Source organism: Bufo bufo, chromosome 4 (genome assembly GCF_905171765.1).
Source record: "Bufo bufo chromosome 4, aBufBuf1.1, whole genome shotgun sequence".
Taxonomy (NCBI): Eukaryota; Metazoa; Chordata; class Amphibia; order Anura; family Bufonidae; genus Bufo; species Bufo bufo.
In genome coordinates this window covers 566,360,691-566,382,139 of record NC_053392.1, presented here as the reverse complement: position 1 = coordinate 566,382,139, position 21,449 = coordinate 566,360,691, and the positions used below count along the sequence as shown (strand labels likewise).

The 21,449-nt window shown below is 43.5% G+C and overlaps 1 protein-coding gene across 1 annotated transcript in view; it reads right to left on the bottom strand.

The window, feature by feature from the left end:
• Window positions 1-355: 355 nt before the first annotated feature.
• KCNK12 (potassium two pore domain channel subfamily K member 12) overlaps window positions 356-21,449 on the bottom strand; it is a 173,346-nt gene continuing 152,252 nt past the window's right edge. Inside the window, exon 2 of the mRNA XM_040427561.1 lies at window positions 356-1,251. Coding sequence (XP_040283495.1) covers window positions 356-1,251 — 896 coding nt within the window. The remainder of the gene's footprint in view (window positions 1,252-21,449) is intronic.

Sequence of the window (21,449 nt, the reverse complement as noted above, 5' to 3'; positions counted from 1 at the left end):
CCGTATCCTACGTGTGGAACCTAGAATGGGATTCATCTTTCTTAAAGCTATTAGCAATTGTTAAAATAAAAAAGGATAGACATTCAATAGCAAGCGAGCTTGGGATTTTTCACCTTCTCACAGTCAATTTAGCTCAACGACGTAAACATATCAAGTTTTGCCTGAGAGGATAAGAGTGATTGTTTCCTTTTATGCATGAAATGCCAGAAGATGATGAAATGGGAGAAGTAATTTCAGTGCAAATGTAATGGGTGTTTCAATGGTTTAGGGTCCAGGATATTTTTTTTTACCACGAGTTTCAGTTTTTTTTTCTTATTACAAAATGTTAATGAAAATATAGAAATTTGAAAAGACTCTACCTAGAATCACTTGTTTCTGCCAACCTATTGTTCATGATGGCTAAAGCTCCGACCCCTCCTGAGAAGCCGTTTTGTCTTGTGTTGATGCACACAGTTCTAGGGTAACCATTGGCTGTTTCAGATAACTGCTTCTGTAGAATGGCAAGAGACACCTTGTTGGATGCTGTGAGGTCCCTCATGGAGATCATCTCACCAGACAACCTCCTTCCTTCTGTGTCACTATCATAGTTTCCATCAGTCTCCATCGACAACTTATTCCTGCGAAAACGAGATCCAGGGGTAATGGCATTTCGGCGTCCAAGACGCGGGTTTGATTTATGGCACTTATTACAGCATCGGCACCTTAATTTTTTTAGAATCCAGTTTAAAACTTGCTTGATTACAATCGATATGACGTTAAAAAGCGAGTAAATGCAACAGACTCCCAAAAGCATGAACATGAAATTTCCAAACCTGTATAATCCCTGATATTTGTACACAGCATTTTGGCTGCTTACTAGATCTCCAAATCCAATGGTGCTAAAAGTGACAAAACAATAATACAAAGAATCAATGTAATTCCACCCTTCCACTGGGGTATACATGGCTGATGCACAGCAAGAGAGGGTAATAGCAAAGATGCCCAATATTAGCATAACATGGTAAACCGATGGCTTCCACCCAACGAGGCTGTCAACTTCTGATACAGATGAACCTCTTCGGACTGTTGGAGGTAGAAGCCCGTTTCTTCGTAACTGTCTCTCGTGACAAGCTTTCATTACAAATGCCAAGAGCGATATTATCCTTTCCAAAAAGAGGTTGAAAAACAGTATTGTACCAGCACATCCAAACAGGCCGTAGAAGATGAGGAACACTTTCCCTGCTACAGTGGCTGGTGTGGTCATTCCAAAACCTATAATAGGAATAAGAAATAATTTGTTAGAAAACTGTACAGACTTTATCTTTTTGTCAAAAAATTTTTTAACATGATTTGGGTACATTTTCCTCCTATGATTCCTGCTTTGCAGTATAAATTTTATTAGATGGAAATGCCCTTTAAATCAAAAGGCTTACCTTTCTACATCTTGTGATATATCACCAGCAAAACTCAACAGATGTCATTGGTGGGGGGTTTGTCCCCATGACCAAAGTAGGACTGGCCCACTAAAGTATCACAGAATGATACAGTGGGTCTAGGCTCTGACTCAATAATGAGTCCCAAAGGACCAGCAGAAGACAACCCCAATTTGGAGGTAACATCAAAAACAATCACTTGTCACAAGGGTCTTTTTCTTACGACATGAATCCTAAATAACATATCGGACCTTATTGATGATATATCATGTGTTCAAGTATAGCACCAAAGATTACCATTAAATGTTGGCGTGCACATATTCTATATAGCCAAAAAGTGGATCATCATAATCATTTGCTTTGCTGAGTTTAAGGAGCTACAGACAGTTCCTGCTCATCTGGATACTTTATTAAAGGGAGTCTGTCAGCAGTTTTGCTAGGTAGGGGATGGGGAGAACAGGACAAATGCACCTTATTCTCCCAGGTTTTGCTGCTGCAAGTGCACAGGAGGTGGAGCTTCACTATGAAGTGCTCTCTGTACTGAGCTGCTTCACAACCCTCCCCTCTGCTCTGAGTGAGAGCTGCAGCATCCAACCAGGAATCCACTACAGCTATCATATGGGGGAGAGGGGAGGGTCAAAGAGCACTTCTCAGTGAAGCTCCGCCTCCTGGTCACTTGTAAGAGCAGGACCTGGCAGAATAAAAGTTTATATACACACTACTCCTGATATAAAGGCTTCTCAAAAAGTACATAATATGTTCAAGATGAGAAATAGGCCAGAAGCAGTGGAAACAAAATGAACAACACAGGCAATTCTTTATATTTGCCTACATAAAACCAAACTCACCCACTTTAATAAATCACACTATGCTAGTATCACTCCCCTAATAATTACACAATAATATAACAATTCACAAGTTTAATGCTTGCAATCTGTTGTGTAATCTAACTAGAGTACTTAGTACTCATTGAGCTTTCTGTCTGATCGATACATTAAAACAGAAATCTTGTGCCACCCCTATGTTATTCCTCCTGGAAATGCATAAATAAATTGACAAAAAAAAAAGTATATTGTAATTATCATACTATTCAGACAACACATTGATTAGATTATCCCCCAGACTCAGAGTGGAAGCAGAATGCCTCATCTTTAGGGCCCATTCATGTATATTTTTGTCTGCATCCGGTCCGCAATTTTACGGAATGAATGCGGACCCATTCGTTTCAATGGGGCCGCAAACGATGCGGACAGCACACTGTGTACTGTCCGCATCTGTACTTCCGTTCCGTGGCCCCGCAAAATAGATAGAACATGTCCAATTCTTGTCTGTTATTGCGGACAAGGATAAGCATTTCTACACAGGAGGAGGACGTTCTGATCCGCAAAATGCGGAAAGCACGCAGCCGGTACCCATGCTTTGCGAATCTGCAATTTGCAGACCCCAAAACGGGTATGGTTGTCTGAATGAACCTTTAGAGAGCGTTATAATAGACCAGATTAGGAACAATAGATAAAATTGATGAAGCATATTTAGAATGTCCTATTTTGAAAGCCCGTTTTCTCAACTACTGTGCTATGCTTCACCAGCTTGTCATCAGAAAATTATACTTTTAAAGATAAACTATTTAAACTGCTTGAAATACTGTAGGTATTGCAAAGCATGATAATTAGCAAATTATCAAAACGAATGAAAATGTTAAAGTTGAATAAAATTAATGTCAAAAATGCCAAAAAATTGTCACAAAAACATAAACAAAAGCAAAAAAAAAAAGAAACCAAAACACAAATTGGTTAGCATTTATAGTTATTCATAGTGCACTGAAAACTGTGTAGCAAAGGCAGAATTGCTTTTGTTTGCCTTCTCCTTGGAAGAATGAATATAAATCAAACTTGACATTATATACAAGACTTAATACAACTGCATCACCATAAATACAAAAAAGTTCTGGCTATCAGCAAAGAAAAAGAATTAGCTCCATCCTTAAAGAGGCATTTCAGGATTTCATTATTGATGGCCTATCTTCAGAGTAGGTCATCAAAATCTGATTGTTGGAGTCCGATGTCCCTCGCCCCACTGATTAACAGCACTGGAAGTCTGACCTGGAAATACACAGCTCCATCCACTGGAGGTAACAGCAGCGCAGCTCCCATTGAAGTGGATTATAGCAGCACTGCAGTTGTGCCAGCCAACCCAGGAGGAGCGGAGGATGGGAGTGGTAGTGGATTTGGCTTTAACAGTCAATCACAGTGGCAATCCTCACACTGCTGCTCCCTAGGACTGTAAGAACTTATTATATATAAATATATATTAAATATATACTATATACAATACATCCTCTTACTGGGTTTGATTCGAGGTTGGATGCAATAAATGAGACACAAGAGTGAACGTATAAAAAAAGATATATTGTACAGTGTGGAAAATTGATATTACAGTATTATTATTAATGAGTATGGAGTTACAGTGGAACAATAACATAACAATAATTACAATTACGTCACCAATCCAAGATGACAAAACGTATACAGCAGACAACTCCTTAAAGGGATTCTGTCACCTCGTTTTAGCTTTTAGAGATGCGGACATGCACGGCAAGATCGCCGCTAGCATGTCCGCAATATACCTGTCCTATAGGACTGTGTCCTTTTATTGTGTTTAAAAATGATTTTAGAGATATGTAAATGACCCTGGTAAGGTGCCCAAGGGGCTGTACTAACCTTTTTGGAGCCCAGCCACGCCCCCCTGTGAAGGACTCCAGCACCGCCTGCGTTCTCCGAATCTCCTCCTTTCTTCACAGTTAGATTGCCGTAATCTTGCGATGCTCGCGCATGCGCAGTGCCGTTATAGTGTTCCTTCCCTGTGCTGACATCAGCCTCAGGGAAGGAACTGCGCATCGCGAGATGACAGCAATCTAACTGTGAGTAAGGAGGAGATTCGGAGAACGCAGGCGGTGCTGGGCTCCTTCACAGGGGGGGGCGTGGTTGGGCACCAGGAAGGTTAGTACAGCCCCTTGGGCTCCTTACCAGGGTCATTTACATATCTATAAAATAATTTTTTAAACACAATAAAAGGACACAGCGCTATAGGACAGGTATATTGTGGAGATGCTAGCGGCGATCTAGCCGTGCATGTCCACAGCTCTATAGGGTAAAACGAGGTGACAGAATCCCTTTAAATCTTACAGTACATATTTACCACACATGGCCTTTTTAGGTCTGTCCATCAGTCTCCTCAGCAGTCCCCTTCCAAGTTTCTCCCAGCTTTTCCTTCAGCTTCCTCCATATACCCCAAAGCATGGATCTTTTATTCCTTGAAAGCTCTCAACCCCCATCCTTGCCAACGCCCATATCGGTTATCTGAGAGTCTGTGGGCCTGCCTGCCCAGAAACTGATTATTGGTCAACTAGTTATTTTAGCATTTTATGACACTCAGGTTTTATTCACACATTTTGGGTGCCTTTTGTTTTCTACCAATCAGCATATGTAAGAGATACAGGATATTCCAGGACCTTTATCTGTGAGAGAAAAGGAGCTACATACCGTATTTTTCGCCCTATAAGCAGTGTTCCCTCTAAGCTGCGCGGGTGGGCGGCCGCGCAGCAATTATTGTGGCCCCGCTCACAATTTTATAATGCCCGCTCACTCAGCCTACAGCGTGCCGCTAAGTTCGCTGACGCTGCTGGTAAAATGCCAGCACTTGTCGTCAGACTCATCTGCGTGACGGCGCCGACGTCCTCCTCGTAGTCTTGTGCGGCTCAGCACAGCGGGGCGCCGCCTACCAGCTACCACGTGCTACTTCTGCCTCCTCCTTCTTTTTGCAGGAAGAGGAGGACTGAGCAGCAGCAGCAGGCAGTAAGGTGCGATAGTGGCGGCGGCACCGCCATCTTAGAGCCAGGCCAGAGGCACACAGTGAGAGTGAGTTTCTCTTATGGGCTACCTACAATAAGTAAAATCCTAGAAACCGTCATTGATTGCTGAGCTGGTCTGTCCTGGTATTTCTAGAGTGTGAACTCGTGACAAGAAGTGGAGAACAGCAGGGGACAATAGTGGCACTAGTAGTCTACTAGTGCCACTATTGTCCCCTGCTGTTCTCCACTTCTTGTTACGAGTTCACACTCTAGAAATACCAGGAGAGACCAGCTCAGCAATCAATGACGGTAGAATGTCAGTAGTCGGGGAGAACACTAAACAATCAAAGTTATTTTTAATCCTATAGGCTAGAGTGAGTGAAGTGAATGCGTCTCTGGCCTAGCCTGATAGTGATAAGTCCTTCATGTGGGCAGCAGGAGCTGTGTCTGTGAAAGCAATGAAAACAGCATGTTCTGTACGGGAGGTTTTATCACAGCAGACTCGCCAATCCAAAACAAGGGAATGCTGGTTGGCGCCGCCATCTTAGAGAGGCTAAAGTGAGTCTCTCTGGAACAGCATTGCATTCCCTTCAGGTTTTGCATTGGCAATGTTGCTTGTCTCAGCCAAGGAAAATGGGGGGAAAAGTAACATATATAACTATATAAAACAGGAAGTAAAAGGTCCCCCCTGCGCTCCTATTGTTTGGATGTGTAAATCTACCTTAATAGGAAGATCCCGCTGCTTGCTGTCTATCAAGGAGCTATTGTTCTCCTTAGGAAAGTATATATAAAATGGTATATCACCCATGGGTGATGCGAGACAAAAAGCGCTTTTTGTCTCACATCACCCACGGGTGATATACCATTTTTTATATACAACAGGAGATGCCTGGGTTATACCAGCATGTTCCATATCACTGTATACAAGAAGATGTATAACTTATACCAGCTGTACGTATATAATTATATACAGAAGATACCCAGGTTATACCAGCATGCTCCATATCACTATATACAAGAAGATGTATAACTTATACCAGCTGTACATATATAATTATATACAGAAGATACCCAGGTTATACCAGCATGCCTCATATCACTATATATAAGAAGATGTATAACTTATACCAGCTGTACGTATATAATTATATACAGAAGATACCCAGGTTATACCAGCATGCCTCATATCACTATATATAAGAAGATGTATAACTGATACCAGCTGTACATATATAATTATATACAGGAGATGCCCAGGTTATACCAGCATGCTCCATATCACTATATACAAGAAGATGTATAAGTTAGATGTCCTAGCCAGTGTCAGGTTAGCACTTAGCAAGGTCTTTCTTCACTCCGCAGGAGACATTTTGTGTGCGGTTCTGTTCTGACCCTTATGTTAAAACATAACTTTCATTTGATTGCTTTAATACCTAAAGGAAAAAAATAATTCTAAAAACCTGCTGTTTCTCTAGATGACCTTATGTTTATGGTAGTGGTAATAGAGTCTCAAGGGTCTATAAAAGCAGCTACACTATTTTTACAGACCTTTGAGACTCTATTAACACTACTATTAACATAAGGTCATCTAGAGAAAAAGCAGGTTTTTAAAATTCTTTTTTTCCCCGTTTAGGTGTTAGAGCAATCTAATTAAAGTTATGTTTTAACACCTAAAGAGAAAGAAAAAAAAGAAAAACCTACTGTTTCTCTAGATGACCTTATGTTGATAGTAGTGTTAATAGAGTCTCAATGGTTTGTAAAAAATAGTGTAGCTGCTTTTATAGACCCTTGAGACTCTATTACCACTACTATTAACATAAGGTCATCTAGAGAAACAGCAGCTTTTTAAAAAAAATAAAAAAAATATTTAGGTGTTTAGGTATTAAAGCAATCAAATGAAAGTTATGTTTTAACATAAGGGTCAGAAACTGGGTTTTGTTTAGCCTCTTGGTTATTAGTTTTTCTATGTAAGTTCTCTGGATCAAAGATTTTTTTTCCCTGTATGGTTTTTATATGGAGAGCAATGTCCAGTGATCACAGAGAGGACTATACTGTATATTGTATGGGATGGCGCAGGGGTTATACTGTATTGTATGGGATGGCGCAGAGGTTTGTATGCTCTTTGAAGTGACAATTATCTTAGGTTTTCCTATCGCCCACCTTTGATGGCGCTGTGCACAGCTCTGAGCCGACCCCGCTCAGCAGCTGCCAAGGCTTAGAGGGAACACTGCCTATAAGACGCACCTAGGTTTTTGAGGAGGAAAATAAGAAAAAAAATAATTTGAACAAAAAAGTGTGCTTTTGGTGGGTTTTGAACTAATGGTGGTCTGTGGGTGACACTATTATGGGGGATCTGTTGAGGACACTATTATGGGGGATCTGTGGGTGACACTGTTATGGGGGATCTGTGGGTGACACTGTTATGGGGGATCTGTGGGTGACACTGTTATGGGGGATCTGTGGGTGACACTGTTATGGGGGATCTGTGGGTGACACTTATGGGAGATCTGTGGGTGACACTGTTATGGGGGATCTGTGGGTGACGCTGTTATGGGGGATCTGTGGGTGACGCTGTTATGGGGGATCTGTGGGTGACACTGTTATGGGGGATCTGTGGGTGGCTCTTATTGGGGTCTCTGGATGACACTGTTATGGGGATCTGTAGATGACACAGTTATGGGGGGGATCTGTGGATGACACATATATGTGTCATCCACAGATCCCCTTCATAACAGTGTCCCTGTAGTGTGAATGACCCCCAATACAGGGGGTGGGGGTCACATCTCTTTTTATAATGACAGCGGGGCCCGTGCAGTGACTGTATTCTACTACACGGGCCCCGCTCACTGTATATACTATAATCTTATCTATAATTGTGGCATTGTTAATAGTAATCAGAGCCTGTATTACTTACAACAAGCGCTCGGTAGCAGAGAGGAGGGAGGAGGCAGGCCGGGAGGATGGGCGCTGGCAGCGTGAGTCACTACGTCATACGCCCACGCCGCCTGCTTCATTCATAAAGTGGGTGGCGCAGGCACGTGACGTAGTGACTCACGCTGCCAGCGCCAGTCCTCCCGGCCTGCCTCCTCCCTCCTCTCTGCTACCGAGCGCTTTTTGTAAGTGATACAGGCGCTGATTACTATTAACAATGCCACAATTATAGATAAGATTACGGTATATACAGTGAGCGGGGCCCGTGTAGTAGAATACAGTCACTGCACGGGGCCCCGCTGTTATTATAAAAAGAGATGCCGGCCCCCAGCCCCTCCTCCCTCTCAGCTGATACACCCGCTGCGCGGCATCACGGCGCGGCATATCATTGAGAGTTCGGCAAAATGCAGCATTCGCCCCATAAGACACACTGCTATTTTTCCACCACTTTTGGGGGGGGAAAAGTGCGTCTTATAGGGCGAAAAATACGGTACATACTAATGAAGTATACACATGTACAGTCACCTACCCGTCTCTGATTCACACAAATAAATTCCTCATAATCTATAAAATATAATGCAATATAATGCATATATTATTTCCAAAACCTGTATACAGGGCCAAGGCAGTGAAAGGAGGGCGCACCCTTTCTTCCCTCGGGGCACTCCTGATGTTGGGGCTCCTGTCTGATGGTAGTTGGAGTGACCTTGATGTTGTAGGTTTGGTGCAAGGCAGGAGTTGTATGGTGCAATGGCCGGAGTATGGTACTGGAGTCAATTATCAGGCCGGAGGTAAAAATAAATATCTAAGAAGAGAAAAGGAATAGAGGCTCACCCAACTGAAGGAATGGATAGGTGCTCTAGTCAGGTGTTGACCCCTGAGGAAGGAGTGAGCGTATACTCCGAAATGCGTATGGTTTGGTTTGGATTCCCAGGACCTACTCTTGACTTTTCATCGACAAAATATTTGAAAGATAGAAGCGCTTCTCACTCATGAACTTTCATACCACCTCTGATAATTTAGACTCGACCGCACAGCCAGAAATCAAACCTACCTGAGCACGTGGGACGTCGAGTTGACGCTCCTAGGACCACGCGGGGTATCGTACCTAGAGGCAAAAGAATACGGCCTGAGTCACCTACAGCAGGGAGGTAAGGTCGGTTACTGCCCGCTCCGTGGGACGCCACGTAGTAGCATAGGTGCAGACCTACTAACAACCATTATCGATCCACTATTCGATTTGTTGATTCGAAATAAGTCACTATTCAAAGATTCCCTTTTTCCGAATTGACATTGTTCATTATAGTCAGAAATGTGGACATCGTTTGCCCAATATTGAGCAAGTGGAATATCTAAGTATCACCCACTAATTTTAGGATTGGAACTATAAAGTATCAACATCCATCTGTATTAGCTGTATGAATTCATCCACGATTATATCTACGATTATATTTCTATCCAGCTATTCTATGCGTTCTTTTACATATTTCCAATTCGCAGTGGAACATCTAAGCATCACCCACTAATTTTAGTATTGGAACTACAAAGTATCAACATCCATCTGTATTAGCTGTATGAACTCATCTACGATTATTATATTGTTATCTATATTTATATATATATATATATATATATATATATATATATATATTCAGCTATTCTATGCGATTTTTTTTTACAGGTGTCCTTATCTGCGATTTTACATAAGCCAATGTTTGCAAATTTTTTATAGGTCTTTTTATAGGTGTTCATAACTGCAATTTTTATCTGTGTTTATATACAAGTGATCTCATCTGCTAATTTATTTATATACAGTCCTGATCAAAAGTTTAAGACCACCTGAAAAATGGCAAAAAATCGTATTTTACATTGTTGGATCTTAACAAGGTTCCAAGTAGAGCTTCAACATGCAACAAGAAGAAATTAGTGAGACAAAAAATTTTTGGAGTATTAAATTAATTTAAAATAACGATTAAACTGAAACAGGCTGTTTTTCAGCTGATCCAAATTTTAGGACCACATGCCTTTAAAAGGCCAAATCTGTGCAAAGATGTGGATTCATTGTCATTTTCTGTCAGGTAGTCACACGTTGTGATGGCAAAGGCAAAAAAACTCCCTTTTTGAACATGGTCGAGTTGTTGAACTGCATAAGCAGGGTCTCTCACAGCACGCCATCGCTGCTGAGGTGGGACGCAGTAAGACAGTCATTTGGAATTTCTTAAATGATCCTGAGGGTTATGGAACAAAAAAGTCAAGTGGAAGACCCCAAAGAATTTCACCAGCACTGAGCCGGAGGATCCAATTGGCTGTCCGTCAAGACATTGGACGATCGTCGACCCAAATTAAGGCCCTTACTGGTGCTGACTGCAGCCCCATAACCATCAGACGGCATCTGAGACTGAAGGGCTTCAAAAACAAAAAACGTCTTCAAAGACCTCGTCTCCTTGAACGCCACAGAACTGCTCGTTTGGACTTTGCAAGAGAGCACCAAACATGGTACATTCAAAGGTGGAAGAAAGTTTTATTCTCTGATGAGAAAAAATGTAACCTTGATGGTCCTGATGGTTTCCAACGTTACTGGCATGACAAACAGATCCCACCTGAGATGTTTTCTACGCGCCACAGTGGAGGGGGCGCCATAATGGTCTGGGGTGCTTTTTCCTTCAGTGGAACAATGGAGCTTCAGGAAGTGCAGGGGCGTCAAACGGCCGCTGGCTATGTCTAGATGTTGCAGAGAGCATTCCTCATGACTGAGTGCCCTCGTCTGTGTGGTAACGACTGGGTTTTTCAACAGGACAACGCTACAGTACACAATGCCCGCAGGACAAGGGACTTCTTCCAGGAGAATAACATCACTCTTTTGGCCCATCCTGCGTGTTCCCCTGATCTAATTCCAATTGAGAACCTTTGGGGATGGACGGCAAGGGAAGTTTACAAAAATGGACAACAGTTCTAGACAGTAGATGGCCTTCGTGCGGCCATCTTCACCACTTGGAGAAATGTTCCCACTCACCTCATGGAAACGCTTGCATCAAGCAAGCCGAAACAAATTTTTGAAGTGATAAACAATAACGGCGGAGCTACTCATTATTGAGTTCATGTTTGGAAGTTGGATTTCTGTTTTGGGGGGGGTTTCGTTTTTTTTTGGAGGTGTGGTCCTAAACTTTTGATCAGCTGAAAAACAGCCTGTTTCAGTTTATTCGTTGTTTTCATTAAATTGAATGCTCAAAAAATGTTTTGTCTCACTCTCATTTCTTCTTGTTGCATGTTGAAGCTCTACTTGGAACCTTGTTAAGATCCAACAATGTAAAATATGATTTTTTGCCATTTTTCAAGTGATCTTAAACTTTTGATCAGGACTGTACATACCTTATCTATTACCAAGTGTTCTCATTCGATATTACGTATTGTATGAACCTCTCTACGCACAATCACTTTATTTTTCAAATAAATTGGAAATACATGGTATCAAAGGTCGAGTGCCAGTCACTTCATTTTATATCCAAAAATAAATATCTCTTTACAAAAGTTCAGAATGGGAGTTGTAGTACAACCAACAGTATCAACGCACAATTACAATTCACAGTGCAAATCTCCACAGATAATAATATATGGATTTCAGCAAGGATGGGGAATGTAGTACTCTTTCCTTTCTATCTTCCTAGAGTCTCTCTCTGCAGAATCTCTGGCTGGCAATATTACAATATTACTTTTGCAATGCTGGCGGTAATTTCCAACTGAGGGATACAGGGCTTAAGATCCATGTCAAGGGTGTCTCAACAATGTCCCTCTCAGCATTAATGTCTATCAGCTTTGATCAGCAAAGTCTTTAACTCAGTAGATAATTTTTAGAGAAGGCAATTCTCTGTAACACTGGTCCAGTCCTGTGAGGAGTGCAGCATGGAATTTACACCCCCTTGTTCTGCTAGAAGCTGACTGAGGGCAGATCCAGTATCCACACCCGAACTTCCTGCAGGAGCTCTGTCAGAGTTGGTTAACATAACATTAAATAACAAAACAACTCTGGTCTAAGGTACTACACAGTAACCATCTCCATCCACAACACAATAGAGGGAGCTGTGTATTTCCGGAGCTGACTTTCAGGACTAGAGCTAAACTGAAACAGCTGATTGCCAGGGTTTTGAAGCATTGGACTACCGCTTATCAGATATTGATGGCCTATCCTAAGATTAGAGCATCAATAACAAAATTCTGAAATACCCTTTAAATGGATTGGTATGAGATAAGAAAAATATCTCAGCTTTTTTTTTTCCAGAAACAGCGCCACTCTCGTCTATGGGCAGTGTCCAGTATTACAACTCAGGCTCATTTACTTGAAGGAGGCTAAGCTGCAATACCAGACACAACCCAAGACCATATTTGTCTACTCTAATACAATCTCTTCAAGGGACAAAGGTTAATTTAGTCAGACTAGAGATGGCCTTGTGGTTCGCCCGGCGGTCGTTTCGCGGCGAACTTTGCATATGGCAATATTCGACACGCACCAAATTTTTTTGCATAGCGCCGAACTTTGACCTATAACACATATATCAGGTAGGACAGGACAGCCAATTGAGATGTTTCAGCACATGGACACACCCTATAAATAAATGTGATCTGGCAGCCATTTTACATTCAATTTTTTGCCAGTGTAGGGAGAGGTTGCTGTGTGGAGCAGGGACAGACTGTTAGTGACACCAAACGCTAGCTAATAGGGCCACAAAAAATTAGCATATGAGGTACCAAAACTGTACCACAGTGGATGAACGGGGGTTCTTTAGAAAAAAAAAGTGCCAAGGCATCAGTGGGGGGCCACACTATAAGGTAGAATAATAATTAGATTAAGGATATCCAGGTGAAAGGTCCTCTTTAAGTGGTTTGATTTATCGGCTTCCAGCAAATACTCATTATTGGGTTCTATATACCTGTTTCCACAAAACACTGATAGAGGGAATTGATATACCGTCTTCCACCAAATATTGATCGAGGCCTGCGATACACCAACTTCCACAAAATATTGATTAAGGGGTTTGATTTACCGTCTTCCAGCAAATTCTCATTATTGAGTTCTACTGTATATACCTGTTTCCACAAAATACTGATAGAGAGAATTGATTTACCGGCTTCCACCAAATATTGATTGAGACCTGCAATATACCTGCTTCCACAAATACTGCTCTTCTATAGGGACTTTGTCACAGGGTCATTTTGAAAATGACAGGAAGAGGCAGGCCTCTTCCGCATGTGTGGTAGGGGTCGGGCAGGTGCCCCAGGCCGGAGTCTAAGTGGGAAGTTGGAGTAGGTGCATGCGATTACGTCAAAGGACGCACCAGAGTTGGTTGAGTGGCTCACTCAGCCTTCCGCTTCTGCACCCTCCTCATCCTCTGTATCTGCACCCTACTCACTCTCTGCTGTGTGCACCCCCAAAGACTCCACCACCACCGCCACCATAGCCCCTCCACTCGAGTCAGAAGAATTATTTTCTCTTCCAGACATTACTGATGTGCAGCCATTCTTGGCATCGGATGAGGAAGAGGAGGCAGATACGGCCGCCACCCAGCGGTCTGACGACAGTACCCAGATCAGCCCAAGGAGGGTGGTCCCCGCTGTTGCTGCCTACTCCGAGATCTCTAATGTCAGTGGTGGTGAAGGTGACGATGTCGATGGACGTCACGTGGGTGCCCACAAGAGAGGAAGAGGAGGGGAATTCAGAGGGAGAGATGGAGCAGCAGATAGGGAGGAGAAAGAGGAGAAGCAGGCAGAATTCAGGAGGCAAAAAGCAGACTGCAAATGTATCTGGAGCGAGCCATCCACCATGCACGGTCACATCTGGCGCTCCCAGGACGCCGACACATGGCTCCGCAGTGTGGGCTTTTTTTTTAACCTGTCAGCTGCTGACAATAGTGTTGCCATCTGCAGCCTGTGTTGTCAACGCATAAGTCGCGGTAAGCCCAACACACCTAGGGATGACCGCCTTAAGAAGGCACCTGGCCTCCCATCACCGAGCCCAGTGGGAGCAACACCGTCAGAACCCACAAAGCCAAACTGCCGGCGCTCCACGTCCTGCCTCTTCTCCTTCTCCTATCTCCTTCTTATTTGTCCTCCACCTTCCACCGTGCCGTCGTCGCGTTCATCTGGCAAAAGGCAGGCTTCCGTGGCCTAAATGTTCAAACGTAAAAAGTTGATGGCGCCGATAACCCTCTTGCCCAATGGCTGACCGCCGGCTTGTCGGAACTACTAGCCCGCCAAATACTACTATATAAACTGGTGGACTCGGAGGCCTTTAGAAAATTTGTGGCCATTGGCACACCGCAATGGAAGGTCCCCGGAAGGAAGTATTTCTCCCAGAAGGGCATCCCAGACCTATAAGGCCATGTTCAGTGGCAAGTGAATGTATCTCTGGCACACAGTGTCGGTGCCAAGATACATCTGACCACAGACACGTGGTCTAGCAAACATAGGCAGGGAAGGTACATAACTTACTGCCCACTGGGTGAACCTTCTGATGGCTGTCAAGCATGCAACCTGTGGCACCCGTGTGGATTTGTTGTTACCGCCATGGATTGCATGCAGGCCTGCCTCTTCTTCTCCTCCTACTTCCATCCTCCGTCTCCTCCTTTTCCACTGCTACTGCCTCTTCCGCTACACCCCCCAAGCTCCTCAGAACCTATTTGACGTGCCAGGTGAGACGTTGCCATGCTGTGCTGCAGCTGTTGTGCCTGGAAGCCAAGAGCCACACCGGTCCTGCACTGCTTTTAGCTCTGCGGTCACAGGCCGATCAGTGGCTAACCCCACTCAATTTGACAGTTGGTAAAGTGGTCTGCGACAATGGTGCCAATCTGCTGAGCGCGCTAAAACAGGGCAAAATGACACACGTGCCATGCATGGGACACGTCCTGAACTTAGTCTTGCAGCGATTCGTTGCCAAATACCCCAGGTCCAGGACGTCTTGCGGCAGGCCAGGAAAATTTCTGGCCATTTTAGAAGATCTTACATGGCCATGGTTTGCCTTGTGACGTTCAGTGGCGACACCACCTGCCCATCAGACGTCTGATTTATGACTGCCCTACACGCTGGAACTCCACCTTGTATATGCTTGATAGGCTGCTCCAGCAGAAACGTGCAGTTAACCACTACCTGTACGAACTCTGTGGCAGGACAGGTTCTGGGGAGCTTGTTTTTTTTTTCACCGCGCCAGTGGCTGCTCATGCTCGATGCATGCAGACTTCTACGGCCATTTGATGAGATCATCAAACTGGCCAGTCGCAGCCAGGGCGCCATCAGTGACATCGTACCTTACACCTTCTTTCTGGAGCGTGCATTGCGTCGTGTCATTGATCAAGCCGTCGAGGAGCAGGAGCTGGAAGATGAGGAAGTCACAATGCTGGATGAATTCCTAGGGGGGCTACTCCATCTGAGACAAGTCAACAGGAGTCTGAAGAGGAGTCAGAGGAGGATGGTGTCGAGGAGGAGGAGGAGCAAGAAGAGCATGCTTTAAACTTCTCTGGGATCCCTGGTTCTGTCCGTGGCTGGGGGGAGGAGACCGAGGACGACATTATCCTAAACGATGAGCAGGAGCCAGGCCACTCCACTGCTTCCAGTTTAGTGCAAATGGGGGCCTTCATGCTCCAGTGTTTAAAGAGGGACCCCCGTATAAAAAGCATAAAGGGAAGGGACCAGTACTGGATGGCAACATACTTAGACCCCCGATACAAACATAAAATGGCGGACATGTTACCAGCATCACAGAGGGCTGCCAGAATGCAGCATTTCCAGGCCGTGCTTCGAGAGATGCTGCATTCTGCTGTTGCGGGCCCTGGTAGAGGAATTTCCACCCACAGAGAAACAGTTGCAGGTACCAATCCTACAGCACATGCAAGAAGAGGACCGTTTGAAGATGTGTTGGTCACTTCAGATATGAGATCATTCTTGCAGCCAACCCATCGACACAAGATTAGCTCGCACAGGGTGCCTGAACACCTAAGGCCAGCCCTGCCTGTGTGTCAAGGAACTAGGAAGTAGAGAGGATCAGTGAGGTGAATATCAGTTATTTTATTATTTTACACCATTCTGAGTTTTTTTTTTTTATTGGAATCAGACAAGCTCTTTAATATATCTATGTTTTTTCTTATGCATGTGTAGTACCCCAGAGTGGCACTACCATTCCTACACCCTGCTACTGTCTCTAATGGCTTACAATAATGTAATCTGTGGATTTATTCCCAATCCTCCTATACTGTGCATTCATAATATTGCTATGAAACGGTTATGTTGATGTAATGTGCCTGCTTCACCGGCAGGTGGCAGTGTATATGTCAGAGAGACCTTTAGATAGAATGGACTTACCATTCAATTCTCCTCCTTTTGGGCAAAAGTGGGCTAGTCCTGTCTATCGGGGGGGGGGGGGGGGGGGGGGGGGGGGGGCGGGGGGCTTGCAGGAAGCTGTGTTCAGTTTAGATTCGACAGTGGAGCTAAAAAGACATGAAAGATAGAGTAGTGAGAGGAAGGCCCCCTCCTGCAGCAGGAGTCTCCCAAGGGTAGCAGCTCATAGACTCCTTACAGATTAAGAGACAGTATCACGAGGGGGTCAACAGTCAAAGGCACCTCAATCCAAAGGTACCAGAACCACTACAGAGTCCAGTAATCAGACCAAAGCCAGAGTTTAGCACAGCATAATGAAAGCAAGCAAAATATTCAAGTTTGCCTGCCAGTTTATCTTAAAACCTGCTGGAACCAATAGAAAGACCGAATATTGTCTGGATGCAAGTTTGTTCAAGTAAAGCTGTTGAACTTTCACCAAGTCTGGAATTGACTTATTCTTCAGCTCCTACAACTCTCCCCTTTACTGCTCTGGGGCCTAACCCTGGGGATCAACGGTATCCAGGTAAGAGCACTGTGACACACACAGAGACTATTAAGGTCGCATCACACAACTCAGCATTCCTATAATCCCGGAACATGATTGGCCCTGTGGGGAGGCCCGCTGCACATGCAAGGTGTTGCTTTTAGTAAAGGTACGGCCACAAGGTCAGGTTTCTTAATGCATTTTTGGAAGCCAAAATCAGGAGTGGAACATAAAAGAAGAGAAAGTGTAAATCACAGATATGTCTTCTCCTCTTTTTTTGAATTTACTTATGGTTTTGGCTTCCAAAACTGCATCAGGAAACCTGACTGTGTGGACACACCCTAAGTTTAGAACCCAGCATGCAAGTGCTGAAAAACAACCAATGTAAAGAGACACATAATGAAATATATATTATTCAAATGCATTCATAAAAGAAATCTCCTATGATTTTTGTTGCAAATGACCTTGAGTAAAAATGACACTGCCATTGCTAATAGCAGGAGCTCTCTCTATTTGCCTGATTTCCCCCAGCTTTCTATATTTAGGACACTGATTCCTTCTAATGTTATTGGATCAATAATGTCTTAATTCACTGTCAGAGGTCCGGCCGTAAATGATGTACTGTTTCTGGCTGCCTTGCTGATAGAAAATCCATAATAAAGATGAAAAACTGAAATGTAAAACTTTTGAATTGCCAGAGGTACGGCAATGCTTTATAGTCTTTGATGCGCCGTGGTGTTATATAAGGTAATCATACTTCTCATGTCAGATTTTAAGGAATTTGTAAGGGATTTGGTCAGCACTTTTATGATGAGGAATTTTGATTTGTATGAACGTAGGGAGTCTTTTATCACACTGTTTGTCATGAGGAAGGACCCACATATCCAAGAGGTCTGAAACGCGTCGATTTACACTTGTATACAGATTTTATAACGCTGGAATAAAGTTACAATACTTCACCTGAACTGGGCTGGATATTTCTTCATTATTTTCTGGATTTCACCGCATCCAGGTGCGTCATCCGTGCACAACAGGTGATTTAACCATCGCAGGTGAGAGCTGCCTTACAATTCTACTATTTCTTTTAGCACACTGGTGTAAAGTAGAACTGGCTTAGTTGACCATAGCAACCAATCAGATTCCTCCTTTCATTTTGGACAAAACTCCTCCTTTGGAAAATGAAACGAGGAATCTGATTGATTGCTCTGGGCAACTAAGCCAGTTCTACCATACACCAGTGTGATAATGACCCCCGTAGTGTATATACATGAGAGAGGCATAAAATGGGCCACTTATTAGGGTATCAGGTGTTGCTACCAGGGACAGAGGGGCCTTGTGTTTGTTTCCCCCTCCATGACTTTTATCATACCCTACAGGTCGATTTTCCTGGTTCGTTATCAGTGCAGTTCCTCTGGAAGTAGGAACCCTGCCCAGGGTCTAACCACCTTACAGCATATAGATGGACGTTCCTAGGACTTGACCCGAACTCTCCAGATGATATCCCTCTATGACATATATGACCTTGGTAAAAATTTTCAAGCTGAATTAAAATAATTAAAAATTGGTTTCTATCTTCAGATGTTTTCTGTCTTAGGGACTACAGTTATACAGCATAAGATGAGGTAAGTCCAAAGATCACAGTAGGTTTTAGAAGGTTCAAGAAAAATGTCCATCACTTGACATTCGCCAAAACTGAATATTCACCATGTCCTTTTAAAGGGGTTGTTTGGGTTCAGAGCTGAACCCGGACATATGTAACACCCCAGAGTTGTGTTACAAAACTCTTTTACCCCGCTACAACCTGTTAAGGGCATTACCTTTGTCATCTGATATAATTTTACATAACATCCTCACAAATGTGCATTATAAGCCTTGTCAAATGTATATTGCTGTAATTTCCATGTTCACCAGCAGGTGGCAGCAATGTGTTAGCAAGGAGTCAGAGTTAGGTTAGTGTTTCTGTTTCTGAGCAGGATGCAGCATTTCACCAACACGCCTACACGTACTGAATGACGGGTCTGCCCCCTTCAACTTCTGGGTCTCCAAATTGGGCACATGGCCTGAGCTTGCCCTTTACGCCTTGAAGGTGCTGGCCTGCCCTGCAGCCTGTGTATTATCTGAACGTGTGTTTAGCACGGCAGGGAGCGACATCACAGACAAGGGCAGATGCCTGCCCACAGCCAACGTGGACAAGCTCACGTTCATTAAAATGAACCAGGTATGGATCCCTCAGGACTTGTCCGTACCTTGTGCAGAATAGACATGTATACCGGCACTAACCAGCCATTGTTATACTGCAGCGCAATTGCTCATTCTTGTATTTTGGATATTTCACACTCTTTTAGAGTGTACCCTAATTTTAAAAAATAAAATTAAAACCAAAAACCTGTGTTGGCTACCTCGTCCTCCACCGCCGCTTCTACCTACACCTATATTCTGGTGAAATTCACGAATTTTTGGATTTGATGTACCACTCCTATACCTAGTAGTCCGGAAAAAAAAAATAGTCAGTTACATTTTTGGGTGAAATTCACCAATTTTTGGGTGTAATATACCCCTCCTCTACCTAGTTGACAGCTTAATAAATTTCAATAATTTTTCTGTTACATTCTTGGGTTGACATTATAAAATTTTAGACGTGAATAAACACCTGCTCTGCATAGGTGACAGGGAATAAAATGTAATATATTATTCAGTAATTAATGCGCGCCACATCCTTTCATTCAATGCTTAAACTTTGAAAAGTTGTCACACTTTTACGCTTTAATAATTTCTCCCATATTTCAACTCTATAATTTTAAATTTGAAAAATGAATCCTACCTTGGATGTGGTCTCTCTTTCTCACGCTCCCTCTCTGGCCTGGAACCCTGATTCCCCGCCACCCGTGATCACCATGGTAGGCACATAAAAGGACATCGAAAGTTGATAGAGCAGATATTAAATTGGATCGTGAACATCACGGGGACGTGCGACATGGTGGGGGCAGTATGTGTGCACACGCCTACACGAACTGACTGATAGGGGTCAGCCCCTGCAACTTCTGGGTCTCCAAATTGGGCACATGGCCTGAGCTTGGCCTTTACCCCTTGGAGGTGCTGGCCTGCCCTGCAGCCAGTGTATTGTCTGAACGTGTGTTTAGCACGACTGGAGGGGGTTATCACAGGTTATATTTCCCAATGTTTTGGGGTGTACCCTAATTTAAAAAAATATAAATAAATTTAAAAGCAAAAAGCAGTGTAGACTTCCTCCTCCTCCTCCACCGCCACTTCCACCGCCTCCTCAACCTCCTACTCTATATAGACCTCGTCCTCCTAGATCAAGATTATAATTTTTTATTTTTAGGTATTTTATGTTATTTAAAGTCATTTCTGTCAGGATCTTGCCCGATTCCTCAGGTCGCAGTACCTATTCAGACCGGGATCAGGTACCAGCAGTCAATCGGGACAAGTACTGACACTACACCCATTATCGAATTTGATCACTCTGCTTCCTACAATCTACCAGATTGCGCGGGAGATCAAATTGTTGCCGGTTCCTTCTAACAACTACTAAACTTCTGAGATTCGCATTTTAAAGCAAACAGGTAGCTGAAAATTAGGAACTCTAATTGCCCTAAAAAATATTGCCCGTGCTAGGTTAAATAATTGGTTTTAATAAAAATTTAAAAAACAGAAGCATACAAATATACACAGAACAGTTATTAAAATAAAAAGGATGAAATAAAACTGACGCCTACTTTACTCACACAAAGACTCGCAGCTATCAGGTCCTGAGGCAAGACAGAAAGACACGGATCCTCATTCAATCAGATTGGCCTCAAAGTGGGGGACTCAGTACAATCTGCTCTGTCCAATTTATAAGAATTGGTCCAGGCAGTCTGTAAACCCACCTTTAGGGCGTGACATATGGGTTGGCTGTGACTTTTATGACCGGTCAGTCATGCTGAAATCTGGTCTAAAATGGATTTCTGCCCATAACTTTACACAGGAGAATGCCCGCCCGATAATTGTGGGCTCATTTTTCAGCTCTCAGTATTGGAGTCACAGGGGCACCAAAAACGGGGTGTCCACATGACCCCAATCAGAAGAACTGATTTTCTGAGCCAGGATTTAACATAAGTGGTTGGATTTTGGTATGTGTGGCACCGTCACCTCCTGACCGTTAAAATGGCGTACCTAAATAATATCTATTGAGCTGTATTTTCGAGTTATGACCGGAGTAAGATTTTTGAATTTTCCCACTGACAGGAAGTTGTGGAGAGCAGCTTGCCCCCACCCTCCGGAAGCATGCCCATATCATAAAGTAATAAACCCCTTTGAAGCTGTCCACTATACAGGCATGTTTATATAAAGTGTCGTGGAGGCCAGTGATCGTTGTCACCCCTGGGTCAGGGACTAAGAGGTTTACGGC